General features: G+C 41.8%; 1 protein-coding gene across 10 annotated transcripts in view; it reads left to right on the top strand.

Moving 5' to 3' along the window:
• Positions 1-1518: 1518 nt before the first annotated feature.
• RNF111 (ring finger protein 111) overlaps positions 1519-16526 on the top strand; it is a 48628-nt gene continuing 33620 nt past the window's right edge. For 4 of the 10 annotated variants that reach the window (XM_050309841.1, XM_050309850.1, XM_050309849.1 and 1 more), the window contains exons 1-2: positions 1519-1538; positions 13043-13935. In XM_050309841.1, coding sequence (XP_050165798.1) covers positions 13062-13935 — 874 coding nt within the window. In that variant the 5' untranslated portion in view covers positions 1519-1538; positions 13043-13061. Of the gene's footprint in view, positions 1539-2399; positions 2568-2902; positions 2967-13042; positions 13936-16526 lie in introns of those variants that run through there. The other 6 variants (XM_050309843.1, XM_050309844.1, XM_050309846.1 and 3 more) reach the window with 4 other exon arrangements.

Below are 16526 nucleotides of genomic sequence, written 5' to 3'. Positions count from 1 at the left end.
TGCTGTTTTCTTAAATGTCCTGTTAAGATTAAGAGTTCACCTTCCCTGGATACATACTAAAAAAAAGCTGCATAAATTAGTTGTAAGGCTGCATCAGGAATGTTTTTTACAGTAACACTGAAACCTCTCTCTCTGAAAATTATTAGACTGAAATATTGTACAGACATCTTTGCTTCTTCATGTCTTCATCATGTTGTTGGTCATTTACTTAATTACATAGCTTAATGAAGTTCTCATCCTATTGCCTTTTACCTGACAACCCAAAATTTTTAGTTATTAATATTCAAGTGCACATTCTTTATATTTTACATTTTTTTCAGTTTGCTCCTGTTAGTCCTCAGGGTCATCCAGTTCTTCCCATATATTGTCTTATTTTTTTCCCAGCTGATTTTAATAAAGTATTTCAACTTTGGTTCCAGTGCTTAATGGAAAATATTAAAATTGCTTACACAATCAAGCTAGTAATGATCTCCATTGAACATGATATGATCTTTTTCCCCACTGTCTTTTGCTATCTTCTCGTTCTCTCCAGAAACAACCACTTTCATTGGTTATTTCATCTGTGGCCCAGTGTCACTGTTTACTGAAACTGGCTGGACGTGACATGACTTAAAAAAATCAAAAATAAAAATCCTAAATCTACCAAACACTCCAAAATACATAGAAAAGGGTAGCAGGTTAATGCTGGGTAACCTGTGGTTTTGTCTTTATTGCAAACTGAAGGGAAACCACATGAAATCACCTGTGATCCTTTTCCCTCCTTTGCTGTGTGTGAGTCTCACTTTTTCCTGTGTTCTTGCTTCACACGTAAAGCTGAGCATGTCTTTATTTTCATGTCCTTTATGTGGTGTAGCACCTTTTGTGCTTTGTACCCTTTTGGACATATTTGGATATGCCTTTGCTTAGTAATATGTTTTCCTGCCTCTAGAAATGCATCTTTTGAGGGTGGTATTTACTGGAGTCTTTCCTTAAAACCTTTTTTAACTTGTTGGAGAAGTAATTTCCACTTTTGCTTTAAGGAAATTCCATTCAGAAACTCATTCAATTAATTGTCTCACCGTGCATTTTTTCCCAATGACCATTTCTTTTGCAATGATGCATGATGGTTGTTTAGCTCCTCCAAAACCACGTAGGAACTGTTGTGTGCTTGTGACTCTGTGGTGGCCGTGCAGCTCAGAAAGATCTTTACTGGTCAATCAGACTGGACTTTTCTGCTCCAGCATAGTGTTTTTGTAGCGGTTTGTCACTGACAGCACATAACCCTTGTCTATGCAGTGTTTTGAGCTGGAAGTGTTCTGGGTGTACACACTGACATTGATGAAAGGTCATCTCTGGCAAAGAGATACCTCTGGCCTTTGGCAGCTGCAAAGTCAGCAGCAAACGCTCAGGGTTTGTGCTGAATGAGAGCTTTCCCAAGGCTGTGCTGCTTCCTGTGCTGCCAGGACGTGAGACACCAGGTCACTGTGAGGAGCAGCTCCTTAGAGTGTGTGAGGACATGGATGGAGGCACATGGGACAGGCAGGCTCACCCGTGTCTAGGTCAGTGAGGGCATTGATGCATTGAGGGCAAATTAAATTCCTGTTTCTGAAGAGCAGAGATGCCACTTGTCGGCATTTCCTGCAGCTGCATCGGCCACTGGCTCGGGACAGGCAGTGGGACACCGCGAGACACCGCGGGCTGAGGGAGAGGCAACGCTGGGTGGGAAAACAGCGCTTTTGGACAAGGGGAAAGCACGGTCACAGAACGGGTCAGGCTGGAAGGGACCCCAGACGGTCACCTGGTCCCACCTCCCTGCTCAGGCAGGGCCATCCCAGAGCACGTGGCTCAGGATTGTGTCCACACGGTGTGAAGGAGACTCCACAGCCTCTCTGGTCTCTGCTCCAGTGCTCGATCACTGCACAGGAAAGGAGTTCTTCCTCATGTTCAGGTGGAATTTCAGCTCCTGCCCGCTGCCTCTTGTCTCACTGCTGGGCACGCCCGAGCAGAGCCCGGTCCGTCCTACGCTCCTCTCTGGATATTTATGGAGAATAGCGCCGATGCTGGAGCGGGGCTGCTGCCGCTCATCCCGTCCCGATCCGATCTCGTCCCCTGATCCCACCCCATCCGATCCCGTCCCCTATCCCATCCCTATCCCCCCCATCCCCTCGCTCCCATCCCTATCCCCCCCATCCCCTCGCTCCCATCCCTATCCCCCCCATCCCCTCGCTCCCATCCCTATCCCCCCCATCCCCTCGCTCCCTCTCCCCGCCCCGTTCCCTCCGCCCGGCAGGGGGCGCTTTGCGGGGGGCGTGGCTGGCGCGGCCACGGCTGCGCTTTGCGGTCGGCTGTAAAGCAGCGCCGGGTGTCGCGCGGTGCCGTGCTGCGCTGGGAGCGGCGGGGGCTGCGCCAGCAGCGCCGGGGCCCGCCCGGGGCAGCGCCGGGCCGGGAACAGCGCCGGGAACAGCGTGGGGGCTCCGCGGGGACAGCGCCGGGCTCGGCGGGGACAGCGCGGGGGTCGCTCCCCCAGCCTGGCCCTGCGCAGCGCGCCCGCGGCACCCGCCCCTTCCCCGTCGGCCTCGCTGTCTCAGGTACGGGGGGCGGCGGGGCCAGGCGGGGGCCCCTGATCCCCCCGATCCTCCCGGCCGCTCCCTGAGGGCGGCGGGGCCGGCGGGGCTTTTCGGAGGGGGCACTGCGCGCAGAACGTGTTTTTCGTTTTTTTTGAGGCGCCTCGCTGACGCACAAAGCGGTGCCTGCACCGCGGGCGGCCGCGGCTCTTGGGGTTTGTTTCGGAGCTGTCACGGATTTTCCGCGCGCGGAAATGGGTTTTTATTGCTGTGCGGAGCAGGGGTGGTTATGACGTCATTTGTTTTGTTGGCGAAGTTGGTGTTCCTTTAACCCGTGTTAAAAAAACCCTCGTTGTCAGGTGTTTTGTGCCTGGCGAACAAGGGAGCCGCGTCCATTCAGAGGTGTGGGCCGGGATTCCAAAGGTACGTGGGCCGGGAACTGCTGGAATGGGCTGCGGACTTCTTTAAGTGTCAGTGTTTTGGTGGTTAGGGCTGAGCATTCATGGGATTTTCATGCTATTTGAGCTCTTCCATGGTTCGAAATGGTTTTAAATCAGAAGCAAGGCCTGGTTGCTTTAGCAGATTAAACGAGACCCTCAATTCCTGCGAGCCGAGTGCTCTTCCAATAGAGGACATAATGCAGGAAGGAAGAATTTGCTGTAATAGTATGATTTCATTTGGTTCTAATGCAGTTACTTCAGAAACAAATATTTGACTAAAAAGATAGGAATTGACTGCTCACGGTGGAGACCTGGATAGCAGATGACATTTGTCATTTTGGAATATATGTGCTATAAACTGTTAAAGGAAAACTAGGTTTTTAGGTGCAGAATAAGGCCTTACATTGTCTTTGTTGCAACCAGTAGAAATTTCCAAAGATAAATTAATTCTGGATACTTAGTAGAAACATTTCTGAGGAAAATTGGTATTCAAATGGTTAGAATGCTTTGTCACTCTTAAAAACAAAAGTTAAAGGTCCTTACAGGTGACATATCTGTAATTCTTGCTATCAGAGAGGTTTTCCAGCACTTTAAATGCTTTTTCTCTTACCTTTGTTGGATAAAGGGGCTACCCTAGGCTGGGGGAGGACACAGAAAAACCTTTTTAGTCAAGATGATTTTTGCTGATGTGTAGTGATTGATAAGGACAGGTGGAGTCTTAGTTCATTTGATAAAGTGAACATCTACTTGTCTTGTGCAGTCATTCACAGTATGGAATCACTTCTGGAATTCATTAGTTGGGAAAGGCTGGGAGTGTACATTTTGCATTTCACCTTAGTTCAATAAAAGTGTGTAAGACACCAAGCTCCCTGTTTGAAAACTCTTGAAGTCCTGTATATTTACAAACCTGTTTATTTTTGTTGATGGTTGAAGCCCTGGCAGCTCCAGCTGTGGTTGTGTGTGGTACTGGGAGCCTGGGGGTGAACAACAGCCCACAGTGTTCATGTGTGTTTAGCGTGTCCTTTTAGAGTGTGGATGGGAACATTCTGACCTTTCAGAACTGTGTCTTTCATGAAGCAGTGGATTTTGTACAAGTGTATTAAGAGTGTGTCTTAACATGTCTGTGACTTGCACTTTATCTTTAAATTAATAACTTTGCCGACCTACATAACCAGATCAGTCGGAGCAGTTGACTTTCAGTGGAGGTGGTTGTGCTGCAGTAACATTGAGCTGGCAGCAATTGCTGCCTTTTTTTTCCAAGATGGAGAATCTTTCATTTCAGTTGCTTGTATTTCCTCTAATGGTGAGAACATTCTTTTGAGAAGATATGGGTGACAGTGTCCTCTGTCCTGACCTGACTGGTAAACTATGGAGGCTTGGATGTCAAGCAGTTTAAAAAATGGGGGGAAAAATGAGGGGGGAGTGAGGGTGGGATGGGGAACAGGAAGATTTGATTCACATATAAACAATGGGGATTACAGAGAGATGGGTTTGCCAGGGGCTGATGTTGTATAAGGATTTCCCCACAGCTTTACTTGTGTGCAGCCTCCTTTCAGTGAGTTTTATCACCAGATCTGTAGTGGTTTGGCTGTTTGTGTGTAGTAAGGTTGGGAACAGATTTATAAATGTGTATATTTAGTGATGTTGTACAGGATACATGTACATCATAGGGTCAGGAGAATTCCTTCCAGTCACAATCTCCCAAGTTTTGTCAGTGTAGGTGACAGTGATCCACTGGTTCCGAAGGCTCTTACAGAAAACACAATCTGCAGCCGAAGTCTTTACCTTGGGACCTTCCTTCAGGCTTAAGTATAAATTAGTGTTTTTCTTGGTGGGCTCCTCAGAGAACCCTGATGGAGCAGAAGGGAAAGAAGAAAGGAAAATGTTTTTTTCACTAATCCAGATTTTTGCTAACAAGATTATTTTGCTGTTTTATATAGTTCATGCTATTTGGAAAAGTGATTGCTATAAATTAAAATGATGTTTTCCTTATTAAGTGTTTACCAAGTGAAATCTGAGAGGGCTGGTTGGTGACTTTGCCAGCAAGAGGCAGTAAAAGCTATTTGCTTCTGTAATTTATTTTTTGCCAGTAAAGTGCTGTCCTAATAGTTGACTGCTCTTGGGTAAAATGTTTACTTTTACTCTCTGCCTCTTGGTTCCACTGGTGAAGAGTGGAGAAGTTTGCTGCATTGTCCTTCCCTCAGAAACTCGTAGATCTCCTTAGTTTACTATCAAAAAAAATCCCTTCCTTGTCACAGGTTTCCTGAAGAACAGCATAAGACTGTGCTAATGGTTCCTTTCCTAATTCTTACTTGCAAGGTTCTTGTTAGCAGTTGTGGCAAAGGTTGTCTTTTACTTTGCTCCTCAAAGCTTTATCAAGAAGTGTTTGCAAGATGACGCTGCGTGAAGAACAGTTATACACACCTCAAAGTCAAAAAGCCAGGGGGAATAAGAAATATTTTTTAAAATAATTTTTGGTGGCCATGTAACTTCTCTAGCTGTCTCTGGAAGCAGAAATCCTAATTAAGATCTTAACCTCCAATAAAAAATTACATTTTTTTCATTCTCTTATAAAGCTACAACTTTTCATTCCCAAGTTCATTGCTGTTATGTTTGTCTTGGAGTCCATTAAAGCCAAAACATTCCTGGTTGCCAAATCATAATGCTTGTGTCTAAAGGCCTTGATTTAGGTAGTGTTAATGTAGGTAACTGAGTTTGAGCTTGAGACAGAGCAGAGCAGTGTCGAGACTGAAGAATGTCCTTGTAAACACTGTGTTTGTCCAAGGTTGTGTCCATCAAGCAAAGCCACACACATTCCCTGCCGAGGTGGGATGTGCTGATGATGGAGCAGTGCTGGGATTTCTGTGGGTGCGTTATGGCCTTGGGGTGTCTCAGTTACTGTGGGACAGTCACCTGCTGCTTGTAGGACTGGGCAGGAGAACTCACTTGCTGCTTGTAGGACTCTGCAGAACTGCTCTTGGCCCCCCTGCTCATGTACGTGAGGCATTTCCAGGACATACTCTGTGCATTCTCTCTGTTCCAAATGGAGCAAGCCGTAGATCCTGTCCTGTGGAAGAGCTCTTCTGTTTGTAGCTGTCCTCTGCTGGATTCTGGTAAAACAAGGGAGAGACACTTCAATAGTCTCTCCGTGAGAATCCGGTGGTGTTAGATCTCGGAGTTGAACGGCAGTGTGGCATAACAGGGGCATTCTGTACCTGTCCTGTAGGTGGCCTGACATTTCTGCTGCAAGGTATGAATTGGCTTATGCATGAGGAAACAAACCTTGAAGGTCTCAGGAGTTTTTTTCAGGGATGAAATTAAGGAGGCTTTGCTGGTGCAGAGGATGGACATTGGTTGTTACAGTGCCTGACAGCACAGGTACTGTGGGCTGACTTCGAGGTGGCTTTGCCAAGGTTAGTGAGAGTACTACTGTACTTGAAGTAACGTTGTTTCACTTCAAGAGTAGCCTTTCCAAGCCAGTGATGGTTCCTGGAATTGGCTGCAGGGAGTGGATAAGCCTTCCTGCACTGCTGTGGCTCACGTAGTGGTAGCACCTCTCTGCAAAGCACAGTCAAACCATTCTGTCTGGGTGGACGTAAAGGACTGGCTTTGGGAGTATGCAAACAAGAACCTCTTTCCAGAACCTTATCATACAGTTAGTAACTAATACTGTGCATGTTGTTCTGCAGTACTGTACATTTCTGTAGGGCAAAAGAGAAGGATTCTGCTTGGAGAATTCTCAAGTAATTCTGTCATCCAAAAATTGGAGTCATCACTGTGGCCACATAAAAGCATAACAAGGAAATTGAGAGTGGTTTGCAATGGTATTTCATATTGTCCTGTGAATAAAGATATATTTGCCACATAATATCAAAGCAAACATAATGGAGTTTCTGATAGTTTTATATGTTTATATGGTGCTGTTTTATATAATGTATAGATTTTTAACTTTTTTAACTTTAAACTACTTTCTTTTAACTTTTAAACTTTTAACTTTAACTATTTTCTGGCAAAGATTAGAAGTATGCTAAAATTAAGTTGTTAAAACAAGCTTTAAAAGAGCACTGTTTGTCTCATGAAGAGGTAAAAATGAAGAACAACCAAAATGCAATGCAATAAAAGTTTCAAAATCTGATTGCACTTCTTGTCCTGATAGTGGAACTGAATATTGGGTATTTTTCTTCTTGCTACTTGCCCTGCATTGTGGAGGTTGTCCCTGCTTGATAGAAATGAAATGAATAGGGCGTGACTGGCTCTTTTAGGCTAATGAGTGTTGTTTTTGTGAACTGCTCAGTGAGTTCTTTATCTTTGTTGGAGCAGGGCATGACAGCACTGAGACTGGATCTTCATGGGATTGAGTTGGGGGTGCAGCTCCTGAAATGGCTCCCAAGTCTTGTGTCAGCCTCCAGTGCATCAGGGCTGGACACAAATGGGTCTTGTCTGGCTCCCTGCCCTGCAGATGGGGCAGTAGCAGTACTTGGGTTATCTCACTTTTGCTGAAGGCCTTGTATGAATTTTGTAAACCTTTTAATTTTCCTGTTTCTTGATGTATCTAATGGAAAAGCCTGGCTGAAAGCATAAGAATACATGTTTTTAATGAGAGCAAAGAAATGACGGTTTTCTAAAACAAGACTTGTATGATGCTTTTGTTCCTGGTCCTTTCTTTGAAGGCCATGTTTGCAGGTTAAAAAAAGTCCTGTGGTAGGAACAGGATACACAGTGCATACCAGACCTTAACAGTGAGGTTTGTCATGAGTTTAACAGCACCAGTATTGCCTTGTTAGAGTCAAAATAACGTTCAAAGTAAAATCTGATACAAACCACATATTAGGGAAGGGAATTAACTTTAAAAGTTAGTTGTCAGTTCAGTGACCATATGCAAAGAAAACAAGAATTAGGACTGAATAAAGGAACTACAAATGCAAGGACATGGCTTCTTGATGGTGAAGGGAGTTGACTGTGTTTTAAAATGTAGTTGAAGATACATTTTCAGAATAATTATATATTAAATCACATGTATTCACCAAGTTTATGCCAAAAAAATTAGTTATATGCTGTATAATTAAGCATTTCACTGTTTTATAGTGCTTTAATGCTGCATATGTTTTGATTGCTAATAAAGCAATTAATTATTAATGACAAAATACTTTGCTCCATCTTATAACTCAAATGCTTTAACATGTGATCATAAACTTGCCTGCTGTAAAGATCTCAAACTTTGAGCTTGCTTTTTGACTTAGAGTTTCAAGGCACTTCCCCAGTTCGCATCAATTTTCTTGCACTGCTGTGTCTTGGCCTGATTAATAACAATGGTTTTTATTTGTGACGTGAATGGATAAGTCACATGCACTTCATGATTCTAAATAGTCATATACCTTAGAGGGGAACTTAGAATAACTATTTATAGCTTTGAGGTACCTGTCTTAACAGCTCCTCATTGAGTTGTAATGGCTTAAAAGAAGATACTTCTCCATTTTTCTTCTCAGAGTTTTGATTCACTACGTCCACAGGCAAATGTTTTCATTAGGAAGGAGGAACACTAATGCTGACTGAGTTTACTGCATCTTGCTGCTTTTTGAAAAAGCTACTGAGGGCTTTTAATTAGAGATACATTTTGTAGGATCTTCTAAATAATCTCATTCTAATGACTGTTTGCATAGTATTTTTGTAGATCCCTTTTGAACTTTGTCTTCTGTGTAAAAGAACATACTGTGTGGGTCTTTCTTATGTGTAACCACTGAAGCTACTTAAAATGCATTGAAATCTATTTAAATGGTGAGCTGTTCTTCCAGCTTTTGTCTCTTTTGGTCATATTTTTTGTTTGAAAGTTTGTGATAGCATTTCCAAGTAGCGAAGGAATGGATTATTTGTCATTGTTGATTGCTGTCATTCACTTCCGAAACGTATTCCTGTTTAAGCTGTTGTGTAATGTTGTAGTTGGGAGTCAGCAGCTCTCCCCTGAGCAAGTAGTGCTTCAGTCTCTGTGCTGGTTAGCAAAAATGAAGAGTTCTTCATTGCCTGCTTGAGTTACTGCAGACTTTTCCATGGTTGTAAGAGTGAAAATGTACACAATGCTTGAATCTGTGTTAACTAGGGTATCTAGGCTACCTGTTGGAATAAAACTAAGCCAGTAAATAGTGGTTTAGATGCACTATTCACTGTGTGGTAATTTCAGTTTTTTGTCATCTTACAGTAGTTGGAGGTTTCTCAAAGTGTAAATGTCGTTGCTTTCATTTTTTGGCTGTAACTTACATAACTGTATCTGTATTTCAGCACAGTGCCCTCTGTGCTACAGTAAACAGAGCTTATACCAAGTTAATCACATTCAGAATGCAGAATTTTCATACTGATGGAGATTTCTCCACTAGAGTTTAACAATGAAATTGTGGGGGAACAGAGTCCTTTGTAAACCAGTCCCTGATTGGGGGGGGAAAATGCTCAGGTTTTTGTTGCTTAAAAAAACTTCAGAATCAAATAGCATTGTCCCCTTAATTTATCATGTTAAAAGGACAGGAAAAAGTGTGTATAGGCTGGACGTGGAATATAAGATGGCAAGTTATGACTGTGTTCAAAGACAATAAGCTTCCTGAATAAAATAATATTTTTCCCCCAAATTGAAATATTTTGTGGATTTTCTAAAAAACACTTGTGATGAAATACAGGGTTATTGTGGGACAGTCTGGTTTGCTTTTGGACTGTGGTGAAGATTGACTGTACTGAGTGTTACATTTCTGTAAAACGGTGGTTTTACAGAAATATACTGTAAATATACAGTAATATACTGTAATATACAGCAAAAATCCTGCCTTAAAGGTGACCTTGTGAGGATGAGAGAAAGGACTGTGCACTGCTTGTTCTCTGTGTGTTTGGAACAGGTTTGAATGCAGAATTCCTCTCCTTGTTAGAAATTCTATAAAATGGAAGCCTTGGTCTTAATTTTTGCAATGAAAGATGTGTGAGGGTATAGACAAGCATAGGGGGAGTGTGAGAGCTGGTGTTTTCCTCAGGAGCTGTCAGGAGCAGAGAAGGGTAGATAGCAGAATTCCACAGCTCTAACTGTTGTCCTTGTTTGCTTCCACTCTTAATGTTTATTCCAAGTTCTTTTCCAATTTTTGAACCTCATTTTTTCAGTACTAAGAAAGAAGGTAGCCTGATATACTGCATTCCACAACAACTTACTGCTAGAAAAAAAAAAGCTGTGCTTTAATGAATTGAAATGAAGAGCCTGTCCTGTTGTCTTGACTGACAATAAGAGGTTTAGTCCAGCTTACACACCGTTAGCTTTTGACTTTGATGGAAGACATACCAACCTGCTGTGATTCAAAAGAGAACAGCAACACTTTTCTACTTATCTCAGGATACAGGCCCACATTTAACAATTGTTAGAGATGTTTGTAGGACTTCCAAATGGGTCTTTTCAGCTGGGGTCCTAGGATCCAAAAGATCCTTGATCTCCAGAAAGATCCAATGATCTTATGGCTTCTTCAGATTATAGTACCGCAGCATATATGCCTTTTGCTAAACTTTTATTTCAGATTACATCCCATGAAGTAGTAGATTAGTTGCTTATGGCTATGAAGAGAACACAGGCTACCTGGGATGATGCATCAGTTTACACCCTTTGCAAACTGAAATAAGTAATTCTTTGGGGTCTCTTAGGAACCGCCAGCTCACAGCTGCTCCTGGATGCATCAGTTAGTGGAACAGTCTAGAAAACTTTGATTTGAATTTGTTCTGTAGTCTCAGTCTTGTAGTGCTTTTTTCTATGATAAATGAGAGCTATAAATATTAGCACTGGATGTAAGAATGCACTGGCATTTTGGAGATTCAGGCAGAAGATTATGGATCTGAATTAGGCAGTGCTGCTTAACTTACCATAGATCAAAGAATCATCATGGGATTGTTTGGATTGGAAGGAACCTTAAAACTCATCTACTTCCAACCCCCCTGCCATGGGCAGGGACACCTTCCACTAGACCAGGTGCCAAAGCCCCATTTAACTTATCCTTGGACACTTCCAGGGATGGGGCAGCCACAGCTTCTCTGGGCAAACTGTGCCAGGGCCTCACCACCCTCTCAGGGAAGAATTTCTTCCCTTTAACTAATCTAAACCTGCCTTCTTTTGGTTTGAAGCCATTCCTCCTTGCCTGTCCATGCTCATGTCCACAGTCCCTCTCCAGCTCTCTTGGCCCCTTTATAGGTACTGGAAGGTGCTGTAGGGTCTTCCCAGAGTCTTTTCTTCTCCAGGCTGAACAACCCAGCTCTCTCAGCCTGTCTCTGTATCAGAGGTGCTCCAGCCCTCAGAGCATCTTCATGGCCTTCCTCTGGACTCACTCCAGCAGCTCCACATCCATCTTATGCTGGGGACCCCAGAGCTGGACACAACGCTTCAGGTGGGGTAGAGAGGGAGAATCTCCTCCCCTGACCTGCTGGCTGTGCTTTTTTTGATGTAGCTCAGGATACAGTTGACTTTCTGGGCTGCAAATACATTGCCAAGTCATGTTGTGTTTCTCATCCACCAGCACCCCCCAAGTCCTTCTCCTCAGGGCTACTCTCACTCCATTGTCTGCCCAGCCTGGATTTGTGCTTGGGATTGCCCTGGCCCAGCTGCAGGACCCTGCACTTGGCCTTGTTGAACTTGGTCAGGTTTGCACAGACTCTCCTGTCAAGGTCTTTCTGAGTGGCTGTTCTTGCTGATATGTCAGACTTTTTTTGACTCCATGCAGATTCCTGCTGTGCTGCTCAAGGAGTCCCATTTCCCTTTATGGTGTAGTTGCATGTGTTTTCTTAAGCAGTTCTGAACTTTTGGTAGTTCAGCACAACTTGTTGTGAGTTGGGTGTAGCCGTTGGTGTGCTTATGTGATGAACTGAACTGGTGTCTGATCTTGTTGGAAAACCTGTTTTTCAGATTGGTGAGCTCTTCATTCTGGTTCAGTGAATAAATATTCCTTCTAGAAGGGCATAGGAGATGTTTCTTCAAACAAGTGAGAGGGGGGAGAAAAGAGGGAACACTTAACTGCTGAAGTAGTACAGCTGTCAAGTATCTACTATAAGCTTATGCAGTTGAGGTATAAAAACATGGTATTAGTTATAGTAACAAATATTTCAGTGGTTCTCACAGTGGGAACCAAATGCTTGTATCACCTCCTGTTGGAACATTTTAAGAGAAGGCAGAGATGCCAGATGAAGCAGGTGGAAGGTGGATATATTACTGGTGTTACTGTTGTCTGTGTCTCAGTAGCTTTCTAATGCCAAAGTTATTCTTTTAAATAGTCTTTGAGGGTAACGTTGTATTGTTGTACATTGGCAGGTTTATATTTTGGCAGGGAGGGGAACCTGCCTGGTACTGACTGTTAAGGGAACATGATAGGATATGCTCAGTTTGTGTCATAGGATGGAGTGACAAGTACATGGACTGAAAATAGCTTGGTACACTGTAGTGCCAGTGTCTGGTGTTTCTTAAAGATACTCTAGGTAATAAATGGGTTTCTGTTACTTTGCCCCAAAAATAATAAAATTTCAAAATCTCTCCTATTTCCTTCCTTTTCATGTCAGAAAAGAACCATGAATTATGAATAATTGATTTTTATAGTTCAGTTGCCACCATACAACACCACCTATTGTGTTGAAGTATTTACTGTCCATATGTACTGCTGTAGGGGAAGATGTGGGCCTTATTTAAGCCTGAAGTTTAGTTGATGGCTGTTGGAGCTATTTAGCCAAAACTTTGGTCTCTTCTATAAGCAGTGGCCTGTAAAGCTCCCATGCTTAAGCATTGGTAGAGCAGATACCATACATTTTGCAGATGACATACATCAACATTTTCACTGACTACAAGAACTTCCTTCAACACAAGTTCTGAGAGTTTTGTCTTCATGAAAAATGACCTTGTCAAGCAGTATTCTTAATATTTTGAAACAGTTGTATTTTGGTTACTGCTGTTTTACTGTTCCCACTGGGGGATTAGTCTTAGCAGTAAATGGGCTTTCTCTGATTTCAGTTTTGCTTTTGAAAAATCTCATGCTTGCTTTCTTGATGCTTATTTGTTTTATTTTCTAGGCCTTCCTTAAATCTTTCCATGTCTGAATGGACTCCTGAATGTAATATAGTCTATACTCCAGAAGCGGATATGAAGAGTGAAGTTCCTTCTGATGCACCAAAGAGCCAGGAGAGTCTGAAGGGGATCCTCTTGAACCCTGAGCCTATTGGGGCGGCCAAAAGCTTCAGTGCAGAAGTTGAGATGATTGCCAGTAAAGTAGGGAATGAGTTCTCCCACTTATGTGGTGACTCTCAAAAGCAGAAGGACATGAATGGCAACCATACAGACCAAGAAAAAAGTATTGTGCGAAAAAAACGCAAGAGCCAGCAGGCTGGTCCTTCCTACGCTCAGAACTGTCCTGATAAGGAAAACAAAGGAATCTTGGGATTGAGGCAGCATCTAGGAACACAGAGTGAGGACAATGACTCTTCTTTTAGTGACTGTATCTCTTCACCTTCTTCTAGCTTACACTTTGGAGACTCTGACACAGTAACATCTGATGAAGAGAAGGATGCTCCTGTCAGACACCCTCAGGCAGTGCTGAATCCTGTGAGCAGAACTCACAGTGCCCGGTCACACAAGTGGCCTCGCACTGAGGCAGACTCTGTGCCCGGATTACTCATGAAAAGGCCCTGTTTTCACAACAGCTCTTTAAGAAGGCTCCCATATAGGAAAAGAGTTGTGAAAACAGGCTCATCCCAGCGGACACAGAACCAAAAAGAGCGGATTTTAATGCAGAGGAAAAAGCGGGAGGTGCTGGCTCGCAGGAAGTACGCACTGCTGCCCAGCTCCAGCAGCTCCAGCGAGAACGATCTCAGTAGTGAATCTTCCTCCAGTTCATCTACTGAAGGGGAGGAAGACTTATTTGTGTCACCTGGTGAAAACCACCAGAACACTACAGCTGTTCCTTCAGGTAAAGCTAAATCCTGAGTTATTTTTTATTAGTTGTCTTTCATCGTGCACAATAGTCTTTTGTAAGTTCTTTAGAACTGTATTTGTGGTTTTGTAGAAGTTAATACTACAAATAGACTTACTGCAAGTAATGTGAAGATTACAAGATAAATTCTGATGGGAAAAGTACATTCAGAGCTTACAGTAGAATTGCAACAAATCTAAAATCTTGAAGGTAAAAGTTAATGGTTTCTGAACAATGTACTGGAAGGTTGCTCAGTCTGATTAGTCACATGCTGCTGAGCTGATCCAATTTTTTTAGCTGCTGAACTGTATTAATTTTAGCTATTACAGCTTTGGTAACTGACTGTGGTAATAACAATTCTGTTTTCAGAACATAGAAATATCTGCTAGTACTTAACTGCATTTGAAAATGTAGAAAGCTATGAAGAAAAAAAAAGTTCATTGTGGTAAGAACCTGAAGTAGGAGGCAGTTGAATAAAACTATTGTATATATATATCACATTTTACCTAGATAAACCCACTGCAGTGATCTTGCAGTTGGTTTACACAGTTGCTTCTCGAGTGTATCTTGACACATATCTGAATGCTTCAGTGTTTGGAGGAGGACTTCGGGCAGGGGGGATGTGTTTGGTTTTGTATTGTTTTCTGGGTTTATTTTTATGGGTTTTTGTTTGGTTTTTTTTGTTCATTGATGTATTTTCTTGGCCTTCCTTTCATCTTAAATTCGCCAAATGAAAGTAGCTGTGCATTTTTGTTTATTAGTTTAACTTTGTATAGAGCATGGGGAAGTAGATAGAACACAGCATGGTGTTAATTTGTGCAACCATGTGTTTTATATAGTGACAAATATGTTTTAAAAAATGAAACCGTGTCTCAGACTGTGCTGATCATTCCTCATTTCCTTCTGTGACTGAAAGTACAAGGACAGGCTTAAAAAAAAAAGGTGTGAATGTTCATGTTAATGTAGGATTTGTGCTTGAACAGAACCAGAGTCCTAAATGTAAATTATTGCTTGTTATTCATTGCAGCAAGAAATAACTTGTATGTTGGTCTTCAATGTGCTATTTAAATACAAGAAGTAAAATCTGTAATGTCAAATTCTTACTTATGCAGTGCTAGGGCTGCATATAGAACTCTGAAGCAGAAGAATTATTGCACAGCCTTAATTATCTTGATGCATATTTGTGGGGACAGAAATTAATTTTTGAAGCCTAAAAAAGTTACATTTGACATGTATATTTAAGCACATTGAAGAATATGATTTGTAAATAAAAAATGTGTGGGGATATGCACACATTTATATTAAAAAACAATTTGGGGAAACTCATGGTAACACCTCTGTTTCCAAGTTAATAGTTTCTTATCATTTTCAGAGAGGGTGGAGTTTCATGTAACTGTAAAATGATGTAGGACATTAACAACTCTTTCCACACAGAAATGGAAAAGTCTGGTGGCTTAATTTTTATACTGCTTAAAAGCACACTGAATATACAAAATTGTTTCTTTTCATGTAATGAATGAAAATCCATACAGTTAATTTTAGATTAAAATACTGACATCAGTTGTAACTGAAAGAGGATCTGCTTTAAAAAATGTGTTCTGTGGTGACTGTACTTCAGCACTGACACTTGCAGTGAGCTCAAAAGCAGTTCTGGTTTAGTGTGTGAGTACTGTGGGTTTTTTCCTAGTGGAAATATGTATTGATGGAAAGTTTTGAGTATTTTATTTACATTGCAGATAGAATGGGAAGTTGAGCAGACATCCTGTATGAAAGTGCCCTATTTTTAGCAGGAAAAAAATGTGATTAACATTTTCTGTAGCTTTTCTGCTGTTACATAAGGCATTTCTAGTTATTGAGTTAATTAGGACAGAAATGGGGCCAGCTGGAAAAATAGCTGTGCAGCTTCTCTGTATAGTGAGCAAGCACGATGGGGTTCTGTAAGAGGAAAGAGTTGTATTGATAGTAGTGCTACACTGGCTTGTTAATGATAGGGAAAATATTTTTGCTCTCCATTGACATTTGTGCATCTGCTGAAATGACAGAATATACTGAAGGACAAATAACTTCTTCTAAGAATATGAGGCCTGTGGCATATATGTAAAAGTACTAGAGGACAGACTTAGGAAAGGAGGAGAGAATAAAAATAGTAATAATAATAATCAGAAAAAAACCACAATTAAAAAGGATGTGGTAATTGACTTTTTAATAAGCAGGCACCAAAATGATGCGATTTCTCTTGTAGCCTACGGAATGGCAATTTTTATTGAGAATATGTCAAAATATGGCTTTGCTTTGAATTTGGTGTTTATCTAAAGATACAGTGCATTTAAAGAACACTAATTAGTGTATACTGTTTTGGAAAACATTTCTGATTGTTGCAAGAAATTAAAGTAACAAATCTTTTGGATCAAGGAAGTGTTTAGTAGGTTGGTTCTTGTAGTTAATAAAACTAACTTGGCTAATTTCAGAAAATCATACGGATGGAGCTGTTTAGGGGGATTGTTTGTTTGTTTAACAAAACCTTTACCAAAAAACCCTCCAAACAGCACTATATAGGATTTTTCCTCCTTTTCCAACAGGGTTTTAGC

Source organism: Myiozetetes cayanensis, unplaced genomic scaffold (genome assembly GCF_022539395.1).
Source record: "Myiozetetes cayanensis isolate MyiCay16 unplaced genomic scaffold, myiCay2020 scf14, whole genome shotgun sequence".
Lineage (NCBI taxonomy): Eukaryota > Metazoa > Chordata > Aves > Passeriformes > Tyrannidae > Myiozetetes > Myiozetetes cayanensis.
This window is presented reverse-complemented; position numbering and strand designations above follow the sequence as displayed.